Source organism: Canis lupus, chromosome 12 (genome assembly GCF_011100685.1).
Source record: "Canis lupus familiaris isolate Mischka breed German Shepherd chromosome 12, alternate assembly UU_Cfam_GSD_1.0, whole genome shotgun sequence".
NCBI classification, from domain to species: Eukaryota; Metazoa; Chordata; class Mammalia; order Carnivora; family Canidae; genus Canis; species Canis lupus.
This window is the reverse complement of record NC_049233.1, coordinates 66,207,012-66,221,369: the sequence shown is the minus strand read 5'-3', so window position 1 is coordinate 66,221,369 and position 14,358 is coordinate 66,207,012. Positions and strand designations below refer to the sequence as shown.

Below are 14,358 nucleotides of genomic sequence, written 5' to 3'. Positions count from 1 at the left end.
GCTGTCAAATTTTGCAATTTTCCAAATGCTTTTACAAAATAATTGCTTGTATGCTCACTGAGACAGTAATCTATGGAGGTTTGAGGCCCTAGAGCTGTAATGGTAAGAATTTGAAGACTGGTGAAAGTAATAAAAATTTCTAAAAATAAATGTTGATGTGTGGCCAAGTTGGCCGAAGTCACTGGAGTTTTCAAACAGTGAACCAACTGAGACATCTTCAGTGCAAATGTTTCTCCTGCGGGTGGAGATGCTGAAGGGGAAGACATGCTGGGGACCTCTACTACGCACAGGGCAGGCACCTCACCTGCTCTGGTTTCCAGTCTGCTCAGGTCCGAGCTGTTGAAAAATGATGAGGTTCTTGAACGCCTCTTCCCCTGGTCCCTAGGAGAAAGAGGAATACACACAACACTCAGCCCACAAACCAAAGCATTTCTTCTTTCCGTAAAGTGTGGAGTCGGCTCTAGGCAGGTTGTGAAGAAACCACAGAGGACTGTTTCTAAGACGGGGTTTGGTGCTCTACAGTCCTTTAGCCAACATCTGATTTCCAGCTAAGGTTTATCTATCAAAAGACAAGTCAGAGCTGCCTCATAGTATTAAATACAATCACCAGAAACAACAACAAAAAATCCCAAGTTTACTTTGCAAATAAAAAAAAAAAAAAAAAAAAAAAAAAAAATCCTGCTGAAGGATATATACCACAAGAGGTCACTGTTAGAATAAGAAAGAACTCTGGTATGCAGGGAAGCACAAAAGACTAGCCTTTAGGAGCTGGAAGGGACCCTTTCTCTAGGTCTCCCTTCATACAAGGAAACTGTTCCCAAATTGGTCAGATGTGCCCAAGGTCACAAAGCAGGGTCAGATCCAGAGCCCTGGGCTCATAATTTCCAATTCACAGCTCTTCCTACTTCAGCACAGACTGTTCTGTTTCCACTTAAAAAACTCATTAATATTCCTTGAAAATGCTTTATTTTTTAAATAATTTTTTTTAAGATTTTATTTATTTATTCATGAGAGACACACAGAGAGAGAAGCAGAGACACAGGCAGAGGGAGAAGCAGGCTCCATGCAGGGATCTTGATGTGGGACTCTTTCCCGGGACTCCAGAATCATGCCTGGGGCCCCAAGGCAGACACTTAATCTCTGAGCCACCCAGGAGTCCCTTTTTAAAATAATTTAAATGTGAAAGAAAATTGAAGGTAAATTCAGGCAGCCCCCAGATGACAAATATTTTGTATTCCAGATAAAAGAGTAGTGGTTGGCCAATAGTAGGATTATATTGCCAGGTTGTTTTAGGTTTGTTTTTTTTTTGTTTTTTTTTTTTAAGGTTATATTTAATGTAAAGACCATCCAGGAAGGATACAACTTTTCCTTAGCTACAGCTGACACTTAAAAGTGCTTACTTCAAATATCTGTACACAATTCCAAGTGCAAATTTTACAACAAATTTTTTTGTCATCAAATAAAATATTTGCTATAAAAAATCACAAATAATGCATATGCGCGTGGTCAGGGTCACTCACAAATACCCAGACACATGTCTGTGAATAAGATCCCCAGTAACTGTTCAGTGCTGTGTCTTGGCCCTTGGTTTTTACTGCTGCCCCAAGGATTAGCTTCTCCAAATATCATTTTTCCCATAAACATGTTCCTTTTTTGAACACTTGATTTAACACTTCTCTTTGTCATTTAGTAGAGAAAAGATCAAGCTAATCCTTCCCAAAATATCTAATTATTTCATACTCTGAAACAATTGCCTTATTTTTATGCAGGGTAAAAACATGAATCTGGTAGCAAGGTGTCCCTGGCCAATCAAAGAAAGAATATGAGGATGGGATCTTCTTTGTCAACACTCTTGGGAGTTGAGATTCAGATGGAACAGATCTAATCTACCCTTGGAGAAAGTAAAATACCAAAGTTTGACAAGGCGTGAAGCCAAGGAAGTCCTCATACATATCACTCCTAGAAATAACAAGAAAGTCTAAGAACCATAGAGGCAAGCCTTCTTTTCATTATTGTCCTAAACAATTATTGAAATCAAGCAAGACAGTTTTCAAATAATGGCCTTTCAAAGTCATTGGTCCACTTTCAGAGTCATGGCCAGTGATGAGGTTGCCTCCCTAAACCACATTTGTGTATCCATCCCTACTTCTGGTTGGGGGGAAGAAAAAGAAGGGTCTTTCTTCTTATGATATACCAGAGCTCAACAGTGCTCCTACTGGTTCTCAAGAAGAGCACCCGATGAGGATTTACGAACGCTCCCTATGATCATCATTGTACAGTGGCTGAGCTTACGGGCTCTGAACCTAAACTACCAGGTCCCAGGTCCCGGGTCCAACATTTATCAGTTATGTGGATTTGGGCAACTTACTTAAACTTTTGGTCTTATCTTAACACGAGGGCAAAGCCTCTCCTTAGTACAGTGACTGGCACATGTGAAGAACTTAATAGTCAATATTTGTATTTTCTTTTGCTCTGAATCAACAAGCAGCTGTCTGAATGGTCCAGTGCTTGATGTTACTGTGGTAAAGAACATATATAGCATTGCCCTGAAGAAGTCTAAAATCTACTTTGAGGAACTAAGCAACTTTTTTTAAATGGAAAGTTCCAATGGAGTCTCTAATCAAGTACTAGATTGTGAAAGTCAGCGTGTTACAAGAACTAGAGGGATGCTGAGAAGGAAGTGATTAGTGAGAGGGAGAAGTGGGCCACAAAGTGGGTCTTAAAAAAATAAAAGTTGAACCAGCAAGGGATAGCACTGCTCTTCAGAGGGGAGGAGCATGAGTGGAGGCAAAGAGGAGCATGAGCAGCCTGGTGCTCAGGGTGGGGGATAATTGCAAGGGACCAGCAAGGCAGGAATAGGAGCTTTTTGCTGGGATGCACCGGAAGCAGCTGCCTGCAACCCTGGAGAGGGGTGATGGCCCAGTCTGATGGGCCATAAGGAGTTATCATAGGTTCTAACATGAGAAAGCAATGGGATCTGGAGCTGGTACAAGAGCATTTAGGAGGCAACAAGATCTAAGTCTTTGGGGGTGCCAGTGGGACTGGAGAGAACCTGTAAATGAAAAGTTGATAGGATTGGTGGTTGATTTCAGGCAGAAGAAAGAACAGAAGGTAGGCCTGGGGGAACAGGATAGCGGGGTTGCCATCAATAGAAATGGGCAGGTTAGAGAGAACAGTTTGAGGAATAAAGCATGTGTGACATTTGCCATATTGAGTTTTGGATGAAAAATGAGGTGTCAGCAAAGGAGATGTGGAAGTCAGGGACAGAGCGCTGTTAAAGATCCAAGTGGTACTACAGGGACTAGAGTCATCAGGCTTGTGGCTCGAAAGACGAGACTCTCAGGACAAAGCCTTTTCAGATACTCATGTAAAGGACAGAAAGGGGAAAAGGAGTCCAAAGGAAGAAGAAAAATAAAATAGGTTCTCATGCAGCCCAAGCATGCTGAGAAGGCAAGCATGAGACACAGGTCAAAGATGAACACTGAGGAAGAAGAACCATCCTGTCTGACCAGGGCAAGCCTAACAGGGTTTCTGGGGAACGAGACAGTTGAAGTCCCACAATCAGAGTGGGGTGGAGAGAGACGCATCAAGAAAAGAAAATCCTGGGACACCTGGTAGCTCAGTCGGTTAAGCGGCTGCCTTCTGCTCAGCTCATGATCCCAGTGGAGCCAGAGCCCTGGGTCCCTGCTCAACGGGGAGCCGGCTTCTCCTTCTCCCTCTGCTCCACACCCCCTGTTCATGCTCTCTCTCTCTCTCAAATCAATAAATAAAAACTTTAGAAAGAAAAAAGAACAGAAAATCTGCCAAAGAAGAGAACAGACAGCCTTATGGTTAATGGAAATCTGTTCTCCTGTCACTTCTACCCCAAGAACCTTCTTGGTTCAACTCACTAATCGAGGCCATATAAAACAAATCTTTATCCTTCTTCCTCCCAACAGTTCTTCACATATTTAAAAACGTGGTGTTCACCACTGAACATCCTCTCCTAATGGTTTAGATTCCATGGTTTTATTAGCTAGGTTATCAGATAATTGTCATCACACTTACTAGCCGTGTGGCTTCGGGTCTGTTGTTCATCTAAGTTTTGGTTTCCTTATCGACAGAAGAGGGGTGGTAAATAGTAGCAACCCTCTATATAAAGCTGTCGGGAGGGTCAAATGATAAAATGCAGGATTGCTAGCAGAATTCCAGGTGCCTGGTGAGTACTTGCTAAGTGTTTCCTCTCACTGCGGCTGCCGTCACTGATGTCACCGACAGACTTCTCCCTCCAGTCCCCTTAACTCCACCTCGTAGGACATGGTTTCAAGTCTCCTTGCCAGCCTATTCAGTCACTCTGTGAGAGTGTCACTTTGTCTGGATCCCTTTTAAAGTCTGGAACCCAGCCCTGAGCTAAACGTACAGCCTGAGGAACAATGGAAAGGGATTCTAAATACTGCAGCCTAAAACTGCATTAGTGGTTTTGGTGCTTACATCATAGTGTTGGTCAATTCTTGTTTTTTCTTACATATGCAGCTAAGGCAGATTGCCCCCATCCACGGTGGACTCGCCAAATTTCAGTGTTGTTTTTGGCAACATCTATGAGATGTGTCTAAATCTTGATTCAGTCATCCAGTAGAATTGCTCTTCTTACCAGCTTCCTTTTCCGTGTTGTCAAAGACCACAATTAATTTTTGTGCAACAATCTTTGATGTCCAGCAATAAAATAATTCCAGAAGGTATTCTTTCAAACTCTTTTGTGAACTTCTTTTTAGAGGCAGAAAAACACCACTTAATTAGGGTATCTTCATCTACAAATAACAATGACAACAAAAAACCCTAATTCTAGCAGACATAATCAGTAAATGCAATGTGTTGGCTCATATAACCTGGAAGTCGAACACTTGGGTGGGTTTTAGGTGTGGTGTGATCAGGGCGTTGTCTCCTTTCTGCAGCTCTCTCAGGTCTGCTGTTTCTTCGGTTCCATTTGTAATCAGGTTGGAATACTGAAGACGGCAAGATGGCTATGACATTCCCAGGCTCCTGATCTATTGCCAACACGTTTCAGAGCAAAAGCAAGGTCTTCTTTTCCCAGCCACTGACAGGAGCCCTACATTTCTTTCACTGAATAACCAGAACCAAGCTCTCTAGCCAAGGCAATGCTATATACAGACTGAGTTACGAGTGTCCGTCCACCCATCAGTCACATTGGCAGCATCTACTTCTGGACCATATATACACTGAAGAAATAAAGTGTATTTCTTTAAAAATGGTCTAAACCTCAGATTTTGCTATTATTTAAACAGTTTTTCTAATTATTATGATTAGGTCAGAGGTCAGCAAACTTTTTCTTAAAGAGCCAGATAATATCTATTTTACACTTTGCATGCCAAGTGGCAAAATAGATGTAGGTATTTCTGTAACCATTTAAATGTAATGACTAAAAAATGTATGAGCCATTCTTGGCACAAAGGATGTAAAACAAAATGAAACAAAACAGGTGGCTGGCCAGATTTGGCTCCTGGGCTATAGTTTGTTGACTCCCGCTTTAAAGCAGTAACTATAAAGACATTAAGAAGGATTTCGAATGAAGGTGAAAGAAAGCAATACATTTATTTCCAAGTGGAAAAAAAAATTACATGTGAGAAAATGGGAAAGGAAATCTTAAAGGTATATTTAAAATTTTAAGGCATATTTAAATTTTAAATGTGCTGATTATCATAAGCATATGATAAAAAGAAAATTTAGCAAATTTTGAGCTAAACTTTCCCATGCCCCAAGAAAAAAAAAGACACTTCAGTTTTAGAATTAGATTCAAGCTGTATAGATTCATGTCAGGAAGTAAATATTGTAGGCTTTGCAGCCATACAGTCTCTACAGCTACTCAACTCCGCTGCTGTAGTATGTAACAACCACAGGCAAGAGGTGAATGAACGAGTGTGGCTGTGTTCCAATAAAACTTTATTTATAAAAACAGGTCATAGGCTGGGTTTGGCCCATGGGTCTTAGTTTGCTTACCCCTGCCTCGTAGTCTCTTAGATTCTCTGACTGCAATTGAGAAGGCCAACACCAAGGAGTGGCAGGGGTGAGGTCCCCTAATCACATCTTCATTGCCCTAAGCACCAGTTATATAGTTTTCAGACATAATAGCATTAATAATATTAGCATTCGGTCTTAATAACGAATGTTAAAAATAGAACTCTGTACTTAAACGGTTACATAAAAGCACAATGAAATGAAAGAACATGATTTTAAAGAAATGGTCATAAGATCAAAATTTTAAGTCCTCCGAGGTATCTATGGCATTGGGTTGTGGCTCATGATTAAAAAAAATGCATATTTAAAAATTATACATATAATCTCAGCATCTTTTTCAGCTATCACTAAGTGGTTATTATTCAAGCTCTTGTATAAACTTGATGAGACATGGCTTTGTAGCTATCCACGTTAGCTCAACTTAGTAACTTAGTTAAGCTCAAAGTCCCTTTAGCTTGTGTACAAGCCCACAGGTCCATGCTTTCCGTAACCTTTAGAGCTCCACAACGTCCAGGCACATCAGGTGAAAGGCCCTGTCACTTCCCACTGCTGCAGCTACGAGGACTTCCTTCCTCATTGGGGAGAGTAGCTGTGAATGCCCTCTGGCCTAGCATGGGGTGGGGGGCTGGCTCTACGCAGCTCCTTTCTCTGCTTTCCGCCTACCCTCCTAATGGGGTGCTAACATATGGCCATCTTCCACCAGAGCCGCTACCACCACGGCTTCCCCATGGTCTCCTCCTTTTCAGGCTCTCCCCTCTCCCTGCCCCTCACTCTGCTGCCTGTCTTCAGCTGAAAACTTCTCGGTGGTTCCCTGCAGTCCACAGCCTCAGGACCTACGCTCCTGCTGCACTAGGCCATCTGCCTTTTTTCCATCCGGCTGCCACCAGGTCAAATACCCCTCCGCCTCTGCTACTCCTTTAGCAAAGAACACAATGTTCCACCCCGACTGAAAACCAGCCTCAAGAGGCATCCCAAGCCCACGGGTACCCCAAGAAACCTTTCCTGATCTTGAGGTCAGAATGAGGTGCTCTCATATCTGAACTCCCAGGGCATGTGCTTTTAGCACTTTCAGCTCTGCTTTCATTCCCCAGCGTCAGAACTAATCACTGAATAGTGCTTCCCAAACTTAAGTGTGCATTCAAATCACAGGCTATCTTATAAAAATATGTAAAATGCAGATTCAAATCCAGTATGGGCCTGAGATCCTGCATTTGCAGCAAGCTCCCAGGTGATGTTGACACAGCTCTTCCAGAGACCAAACCTGAGTGGCAAGACTGCTGTGGTGTAAGCACCTCATGGGCAGGATCCATTTGTCTGTCTCCCACCTCCCGACCCCTCAGCATAGGGCTTTGCTTACCAAGAAATGCTTATTAAATGGAAATGGTTGAATAAGGTAGGACTCTGCAAAACCATTCTGGCCGGTGCTTGTCTTTTCCGAATGGAAACGGTTACGCAGCCACATTACCCTTAATTTCTTAAAATAATGATGACTTCATTATTTTTGAAAAAATGACATATTTATTAATCTTTAAGGCCAGGCAATATAAGAAGGTACAAAGAAGATCTTAAAAAATCATCCAGGACCCCACCACCCAGAAATAAATATTGATATATGGTAAACATAATTCCAGACATATTTTGCACATATTCAGATGAAAAGAGAAAGGAAAGAACAGAAGAGTGATTTGGAGGGAGGGCAGGTAAAGGATACATATAAATAGGATCATACCATACATGTCATTATAATTTTAAAGTATTAGGTATAAATTTTACTTGAATTTAACAGAGAAACAGAAATTGAGATGAAACTGAAGGAATTGTAGAACTTCAGATGAATGGGTCTTCCCAAGAGATATTAGTTTCTAAAAGATCTCTCTGAAGTTAAGAAAAAAAATAATGAAAAACATTAGGATGCTGAAATATTCTTTTTTAAATTCATATTTCAATTTCAGTCTGTAGCTACTGACAAATCTATTCCCTCTTATGAAGTGAAATAATTGGCACTCACACTTCCTCCCAAGTACCAGTTTTAGTTATTTATGTTACTATTACATCATTAAGTCTTCTGTTCCATAACCATCATTTTCAGGGTTTTAATTCACTATGAAAACAAAGCCGATACTCACCATGAATGGCTTTATCATAGCCTCCTCATTTCTGAATTCTGACTCATCATTTTGATGTCAAAAGAGTTTTCTAGGGGCGCCTGGGTGGCTCAGTCGCTTAAGCATCTGACTCTTGGTTTCGGCTCCGGTCATGATCTCAGGATCCTGGGATTGAGTCATGCCTCAGGCTCTGCGTTCAGCACAATGTCTGCTTGGGATTCTTTCCCCCAACCTCTCCCTTCCCCTCTGCTCTTCCCCCTGTTCTGTCTGTCTCTCTCTCACAAATAAACAAATACATACATATGTAATAAAAAAAGAGTTTTCTAGAAAGTGCATGTGTGCTATAGTCCCCAAGTTCATTCACATTTGGAATATCCATCTGTTGCCTTTTTATTAAAGAACAAGTTGGCTGTGTTACACAAGGATAACACAAGGATAATCTTGTGTTATCCTTCTCATACTTAGGACTGCATAGATACTACTCTACTGTCTTCTGACACTGTGAGGTGCTCTACTAAAGCCAGAGGCAGTCGGCCTTTTTCTCCTTTTATGGGACTTCCTTATTTAGCCTGGATGGCCATAGGATACCTTCTTCCATTTATTCACTCAATTGACAATTACTAATTGTCAATTAGTACTATGCTCTGGGTAGTGTTCTAGTGCTGAACACTATTGGAAGTATCTTAGTGTGTAGTATTCCATATAAAATTTCGTTGGTGGGGGGCACCTGGGTTCTTCAGTGGTTGAATATCTGCCTTTGGCTCAGGTCGTGATCCCAGGGTCCTGGGATTGAGTCTTGCATTGGGCTCCCCTCAGGGAGCCTGCTTCTCCCTCTGCCTGTGTCTCTGCCTCTGTTTCTGTGTCTCTCATGAATGAATGAATGAATGAATGAATGAATGAATAAATAAATAAATAAACAAACAAACAAATAAATAAAATCTTTAAAAAAATTGTTGGGACATGCTGTGTCCATTGAGCTTCAGATTCAAATTTTTATTTCAGAAAGTTGCCTCTTCCATTCTGTTGGTTCTTGTGAATATCAAATGAGTTAATATATGTAAATCACTTGGAAGAGTATATGGCACTTGGTTGTTGAAAGTAAGCTAGTACTTGGCACAAAAACAGACACACAGATCAATGGAACAGAATAGAGAACCCAGAAATGGACCCTCAACTTTATGGGCAACTAATCTTCAACAAAGCAGGAAAGAATATCTAATGGAAAAAGACAGTCTCTTCAACAAATGGTGTTGGGAACATTTGACAGCCACATGCAGAAGATGGACCATTTCCTCACACCATATACAAAATTGACTCAAAATGGATGAAAGACCTAAATATGAGACAGCAATCCATCAAAATCTTAGAGGCGAACCCAGGCAGCAACCTTTGTGACCCGGGCCACAGCAACTTCTTACTAGACACGTCTCCAAAGGCAAAGGAAACAAAGGCAAAAGTGAACTACTGGGACTTCATCAAGATAAAAAGCTTTTGCACAGCAAAGGAAACAGCCGACAAAACCAAAAGACAACCTACGGAATGGGAGAAGATATTTGCAAATGTCTTATCAGATAAAGGGCTAGTATCCAAAATCTATAATGAACTTATCAAACTCAACACACAAAGTACAAGTAATCTAATCAAGAAATGGGCAGAAGACATGAACAGACATTTCTCCAAAGAAGATATACAAATGGCTAATAGACACATGAAAAAAATGCTCAATATCACTGGGCATCAGGGAAATGCAAATCAAAACCACAATGAGATATCACCTCATGCCAGTCAGAACGGCTAAAATTAGCAAGTCAGGAAACGATTGATGTTGGCAAGGATGTGGAAAAAGGGGAACCCTCTTAAACTGTTGGTAGGAATGCAAGCTGGTGCAGTCGCTCTGGAAAACAGTATGGAAATTTCTCAAAAAATGGAAAATAGAGCTACTACAACCCAGCAATTGCACTGCTGGGTATTTACTTCAAAGATACAAATGTAGTGATCTGAAGAGGCACCTGCACCCCAATGTTTCTAGCAGTGATGTCCACGATAGTCAAACTGTGGAAAGAGCCCAGATGTCCCATCTACAAATGAATGGATAAAGAAGATATGGTATATTTATACACACACACACACACACACACACACACAATGGACTACTACTCAGCCATCAAAAAACCCGAAATCTTGCCATTTGCTACAACGTGGATGGAACTAGAGGATATTACGCTAAGCAAAATAAGTCAATCAGAGAAAGGCAATTACCATATGATCTCACTCATATTGAAGAAACAAAACAGAGGATCATAGGGGAAGAGAGGAAAAAATAAAACAAGATGAAATCAGAGAGGGCAACCAACCATAAGAGACTCTTAATCATAGGAAACAAACTGAGGGTTGCTGGAGGGGAGGTGGGGGTGGACGGATGGAGTGATTGAGTGACAGGCACTCAGGAGGGCATGTGATGTAATGAGCACTGGGTGTTATAAAAGACTGACGAATGAATCATTGCCCTCTACTTCTGAAACCAATAATATACATGTTGATTAATTGAATTTTAATTTTAAAAAGATTTAAAAGAAGGTACGCTAGTACTAGGGAGGGATGGGGGAAGGAGGAGGAAGACTCCTTCAGGAATACAAGTGCCATGCCTCTTGTATCTATCTTAATTGCTCTAATCATTTTCATATCTTCTACTTCTTTCTTTTTGTATGATTGCTTCTAGCCTGTACACCATTGCATTTTCAACTGTTTGTTTATTTATTTGTTTATTTATTTATTTAATTTATCCATCCATCCATGAGAGACACAGAGAGAGAGGCAGAGACACAGGCAGAGGGAGAAGCAGGCTCCCTGTTGGAAGCCCAGTGTGGGACTTGATCCCAGGACTTCAGGGTCATGACCTGAGCCCAAGGCAGATGCTCAACCACAGAGCCCCCAGGCGTCCCTCATTTTACTTCTAATACGACTTTCCTTTCTGGGTTTATACATTTTTCTTTCACTTCTTGAGAATTGCAAATATATTTTTCATCTCTTAAAGTGGGCTTAGAATTTCTAATTTGAATTCTTAGAACCCAAAGAGCTCATCTTTCTTTCCTTTTTTTTTTTTTTTAATTTTGACACTATGGAAAATGGTTTTAGCTCTTGTGTTTAGAGGGCAATGCCTTTTGTGATCCATTTTCTTCATCTGTCTTTTGTTCTGTTTTTCACATATCTGCACTTGAGTTCTATGTTAACTCTTATCCTTGTATTTATTTATCTTTAAACAGAGCCATTTATTTGCTGAAGAATTCATAGAATCCACAGAAGGAGAGAATCAGGGTGTTCTGTAGCTCCAACTTGAGTCAGCATTCTTGAACATCCATTCACCAGGTCTGTTATTTTTTGACCTAAAGCATGTATCTGCTTGGTCTGTGTGTGGCAAGTTGCTGTCACTCACAGAAATAGGCTGAGATAGGCTCCTTGAGTTCTAACCTAGCAAACCTCCCCTACCACTACCACATACGTGTGCATGCATACCAGCTGGCCCACAGGAAATGAGGATCGCATCGCCCTCAGTCCCATCCCCCTGTCCTTTCACCAAGGTCCTTGCAGGGGCATCTCTACTTTTTCTGGGGCTGGCCCACTCTTTAAGTCTCATTTCTTTAATTAAAGACTATTGGATGTATTACCTTCTGAACTGAGACACTCACTCTTAGTGAAATCTGTTTCTTGGTCTAGGTCTGAGGAGGTCAGTATCTGCTCTCAAATTACCCCTTGTTTTCATCAATACTTTGTAGAATCTGGCAGGTTAACTGGACTCCTGGCTGCACTATTCCAAGAGACAAAAACCTAACCTGAAGTACTACAAGCTGTCCCTGTCAAAACAAATAAAGAGAGGAAAGAAAAGAAAGGAAAGAAGAGGGAGAAGAAAAAAAAGAAAGAAAGAAAGAAAGAAAGAAAGAAAGAAAGAAAGAAAGAAAGAAAGAAGAAAGAAAGAAAGAAAGAAAGAAAGAAAGAAAGAAAGAAAGAAAGAAAGAAAGAAAAAGGAACATATTGGTTCATAAGACAGAGCGGTCTACAATGTGGATCTGGTGGTATCAGGTACCCTGGATCTAGGGGTATGTATGTATCATCCTTGATACACTGTCACTGTCTCCATTTCCTTAGCTCTGTTTATATGTCACGTCCCCACTCAGAGTCACCCTCCAGAAGGCTATGAAATGGCTGCTGTTGGCTCTAAGACCACATCATCTTTATAGCTTATGAACTTGAAAGAGCACTTTCCCCAAAGGCTTTGGCAAAAGGCCCATGGAGGAACTCAGCTGGTCTGTTTTGGATCATGTGCCCATGTCTGAACCAACTGCTGTGGCTGATGGACAGATGAACTTTGAAAGCCAGGCCGGGGCCACATCATCCCCCCTGGACCCTTGGGAAGGTAAGGCAGGGAGAAGAGGGTCAGCCCTTTTCTAAATATAGACCGAGCATGATACAAGACACCTTGCTCTCCAAAGGCAAGGCAAGTATGCTAGGTTGATCAAAAAAAAAAAAAAAAAAATCAAGCCCACACTGCAGCGTGCAAAGTTTGCTCCATGTTTTGTAGTTTCAGGTCGGAACCAGTTTTCTGCTTCATTGATGGCATTTATTTTGGTGTTTTTCATTCTTTGCTGCTTTTGTTTAGTTTCTGTAGAATGCTTTTCCTTACCCTCTTTAACCAAGAGCCCTCTTTTCTTCTTTTTGATTCCAAAAATAGTACTATTGGCACTTGACAGTTTACAAACAAGGCTTTCAAACCTTATTAATCATTCCACAGCCCACAGTAAAGGCTGGGAGGAGATGGGAGTGAAGGAACACAGTTATTTCCATTTTACAGATTAGAAAACGGTCACCCCTGAGCGTGGTAAGAGACTTGTCAAAGACCATACAGATAAGTCAAATGGCTGAGAGAGAACCGAACCTAAATCCAAGGATTTACATAGAGAGCCTTTAAAGGTTTTTAAGCAGATGTATGAAAGGGTCCATCTGATTGAACCAGTGGATAGACGAATGGATAGATGGATAGAGGTATACATACATATGTATTTTAACGGAAGCTTTCTTATTTTCAATCCACGTGGCAACAGAAAGTAAGAGAAAATGGAGTGCCGCTATGGGGCAGGCCTGCCAAACCGTAAATGGGCCCTTCCTTGGCTGGACACGCAGAGACTGTCAGAATTGCAACACTGTTTGAAGATGATAGCTGGATAAGTGCTCAAGAGGATGCTCTCTTTTGTAAAGTTAAATAGTCCCCCAAGATCTTGTTTATGATGATGCCTTGCTGAGCAAATCCTATTTCCATCACGACCAGCATAAAGTGACACTCCATTCCATCCCAGGTCTGAGTTATCCATACTCTAAACGAAGGGTGTACGATTTCACTGGAACAAACTGGTCCCTTCTCCCCCCAGCCTGGAGGCATGCAGCCTAAAGGTGCCAGACTCCCCCGCATTAAGCGAGTGGGTGAGGACCCTGCGTGGGAGGCACGTCCTCATTTCCTCTGTCCCCTTTAGGAGACCTGCTTGGGCTCCTTCTGGAGCCAGTGTCCTCCCAGGCCTCCTCCTTTTCTAGTTTTGCATTCCCTCCCCTCCCTTCTTCTGCCAGCCGGGTTCACTGACAAGAGTCTTCATTTACCACATTAGGGCTTAAAGATGGAAAAATGTTAATTGAGTAAGGCTTTAGCATCAAAACTGGGAATACTGCACTGCATAGCAAAGATCATTTCTTGGAATTCTTCACTTAAATGTTTACGAGAAACAATTATCAAGTGTCCCAGATTGATTCACAAACGTAATTAATGAAAGAATTGCTAATAGTTTCCATTTTCTGGTTTGTTTTAATCCTACTGTATAAACTGTTTTTTTGGCACCATTTCAACAAAACCCCATCCTATGATTAAGGGAGGTAAAGATTCATAAAGCAGAAATGTTATGGGAAGTTAAACTCGCCAGGGTGCACTGCAAACCCGACTCAGGCACAGTCATTACAGGACGCAAAGGCCGTCCTCACCAAACAAAAGGAAAACAATTAGCACTGCCAATGCCTCATAATTTGGGACAGTCAGGAAGAAGCGCTTCTAGTCCCTAATTGATTTCTCCTTTGCTGTTTGTGGGATAAAATATGCAACTGAAAATGCCTTTGCTGTCCTAGACTGAGGAAGACATAATGAACTCTGGCTTGCCAGATTATTCTGCAACATCTGAAGGTTCGCAAAAAAATAAAAAAAAAATAA

At 41.3% G+C, this 14,358-nt stretch overlaps 1 protein-coding gene across 5 annotated transcripts in view; it reads right to left on the bottom strand.

Moving 5' to 3' along the window:
* Positions 1–14,358, bottom strand: part of ARMC2 (armadillo repeat containing 2) — a 104,194-nt gene that overhangs the window by 64,319 nt on the left and 25,517 nt on the right. For all 5 annotated transcript variants that reach the window (XR_005368109.1, XM_038554882.1, XM_038554883.1 and 2 more), the window contains exon 6: positions 305–381. Coding sequence is in view for 4 of the 5 variants with exons in the window: in XM_038554882.1 (XP_038410810.1) it covers positions 305–381 (77 nt within the window). In the remaining variant the exon portion in view is untranslated. The remainder of the gene's footprint in view (positions 1–304; positions 382–14,358) is intronic.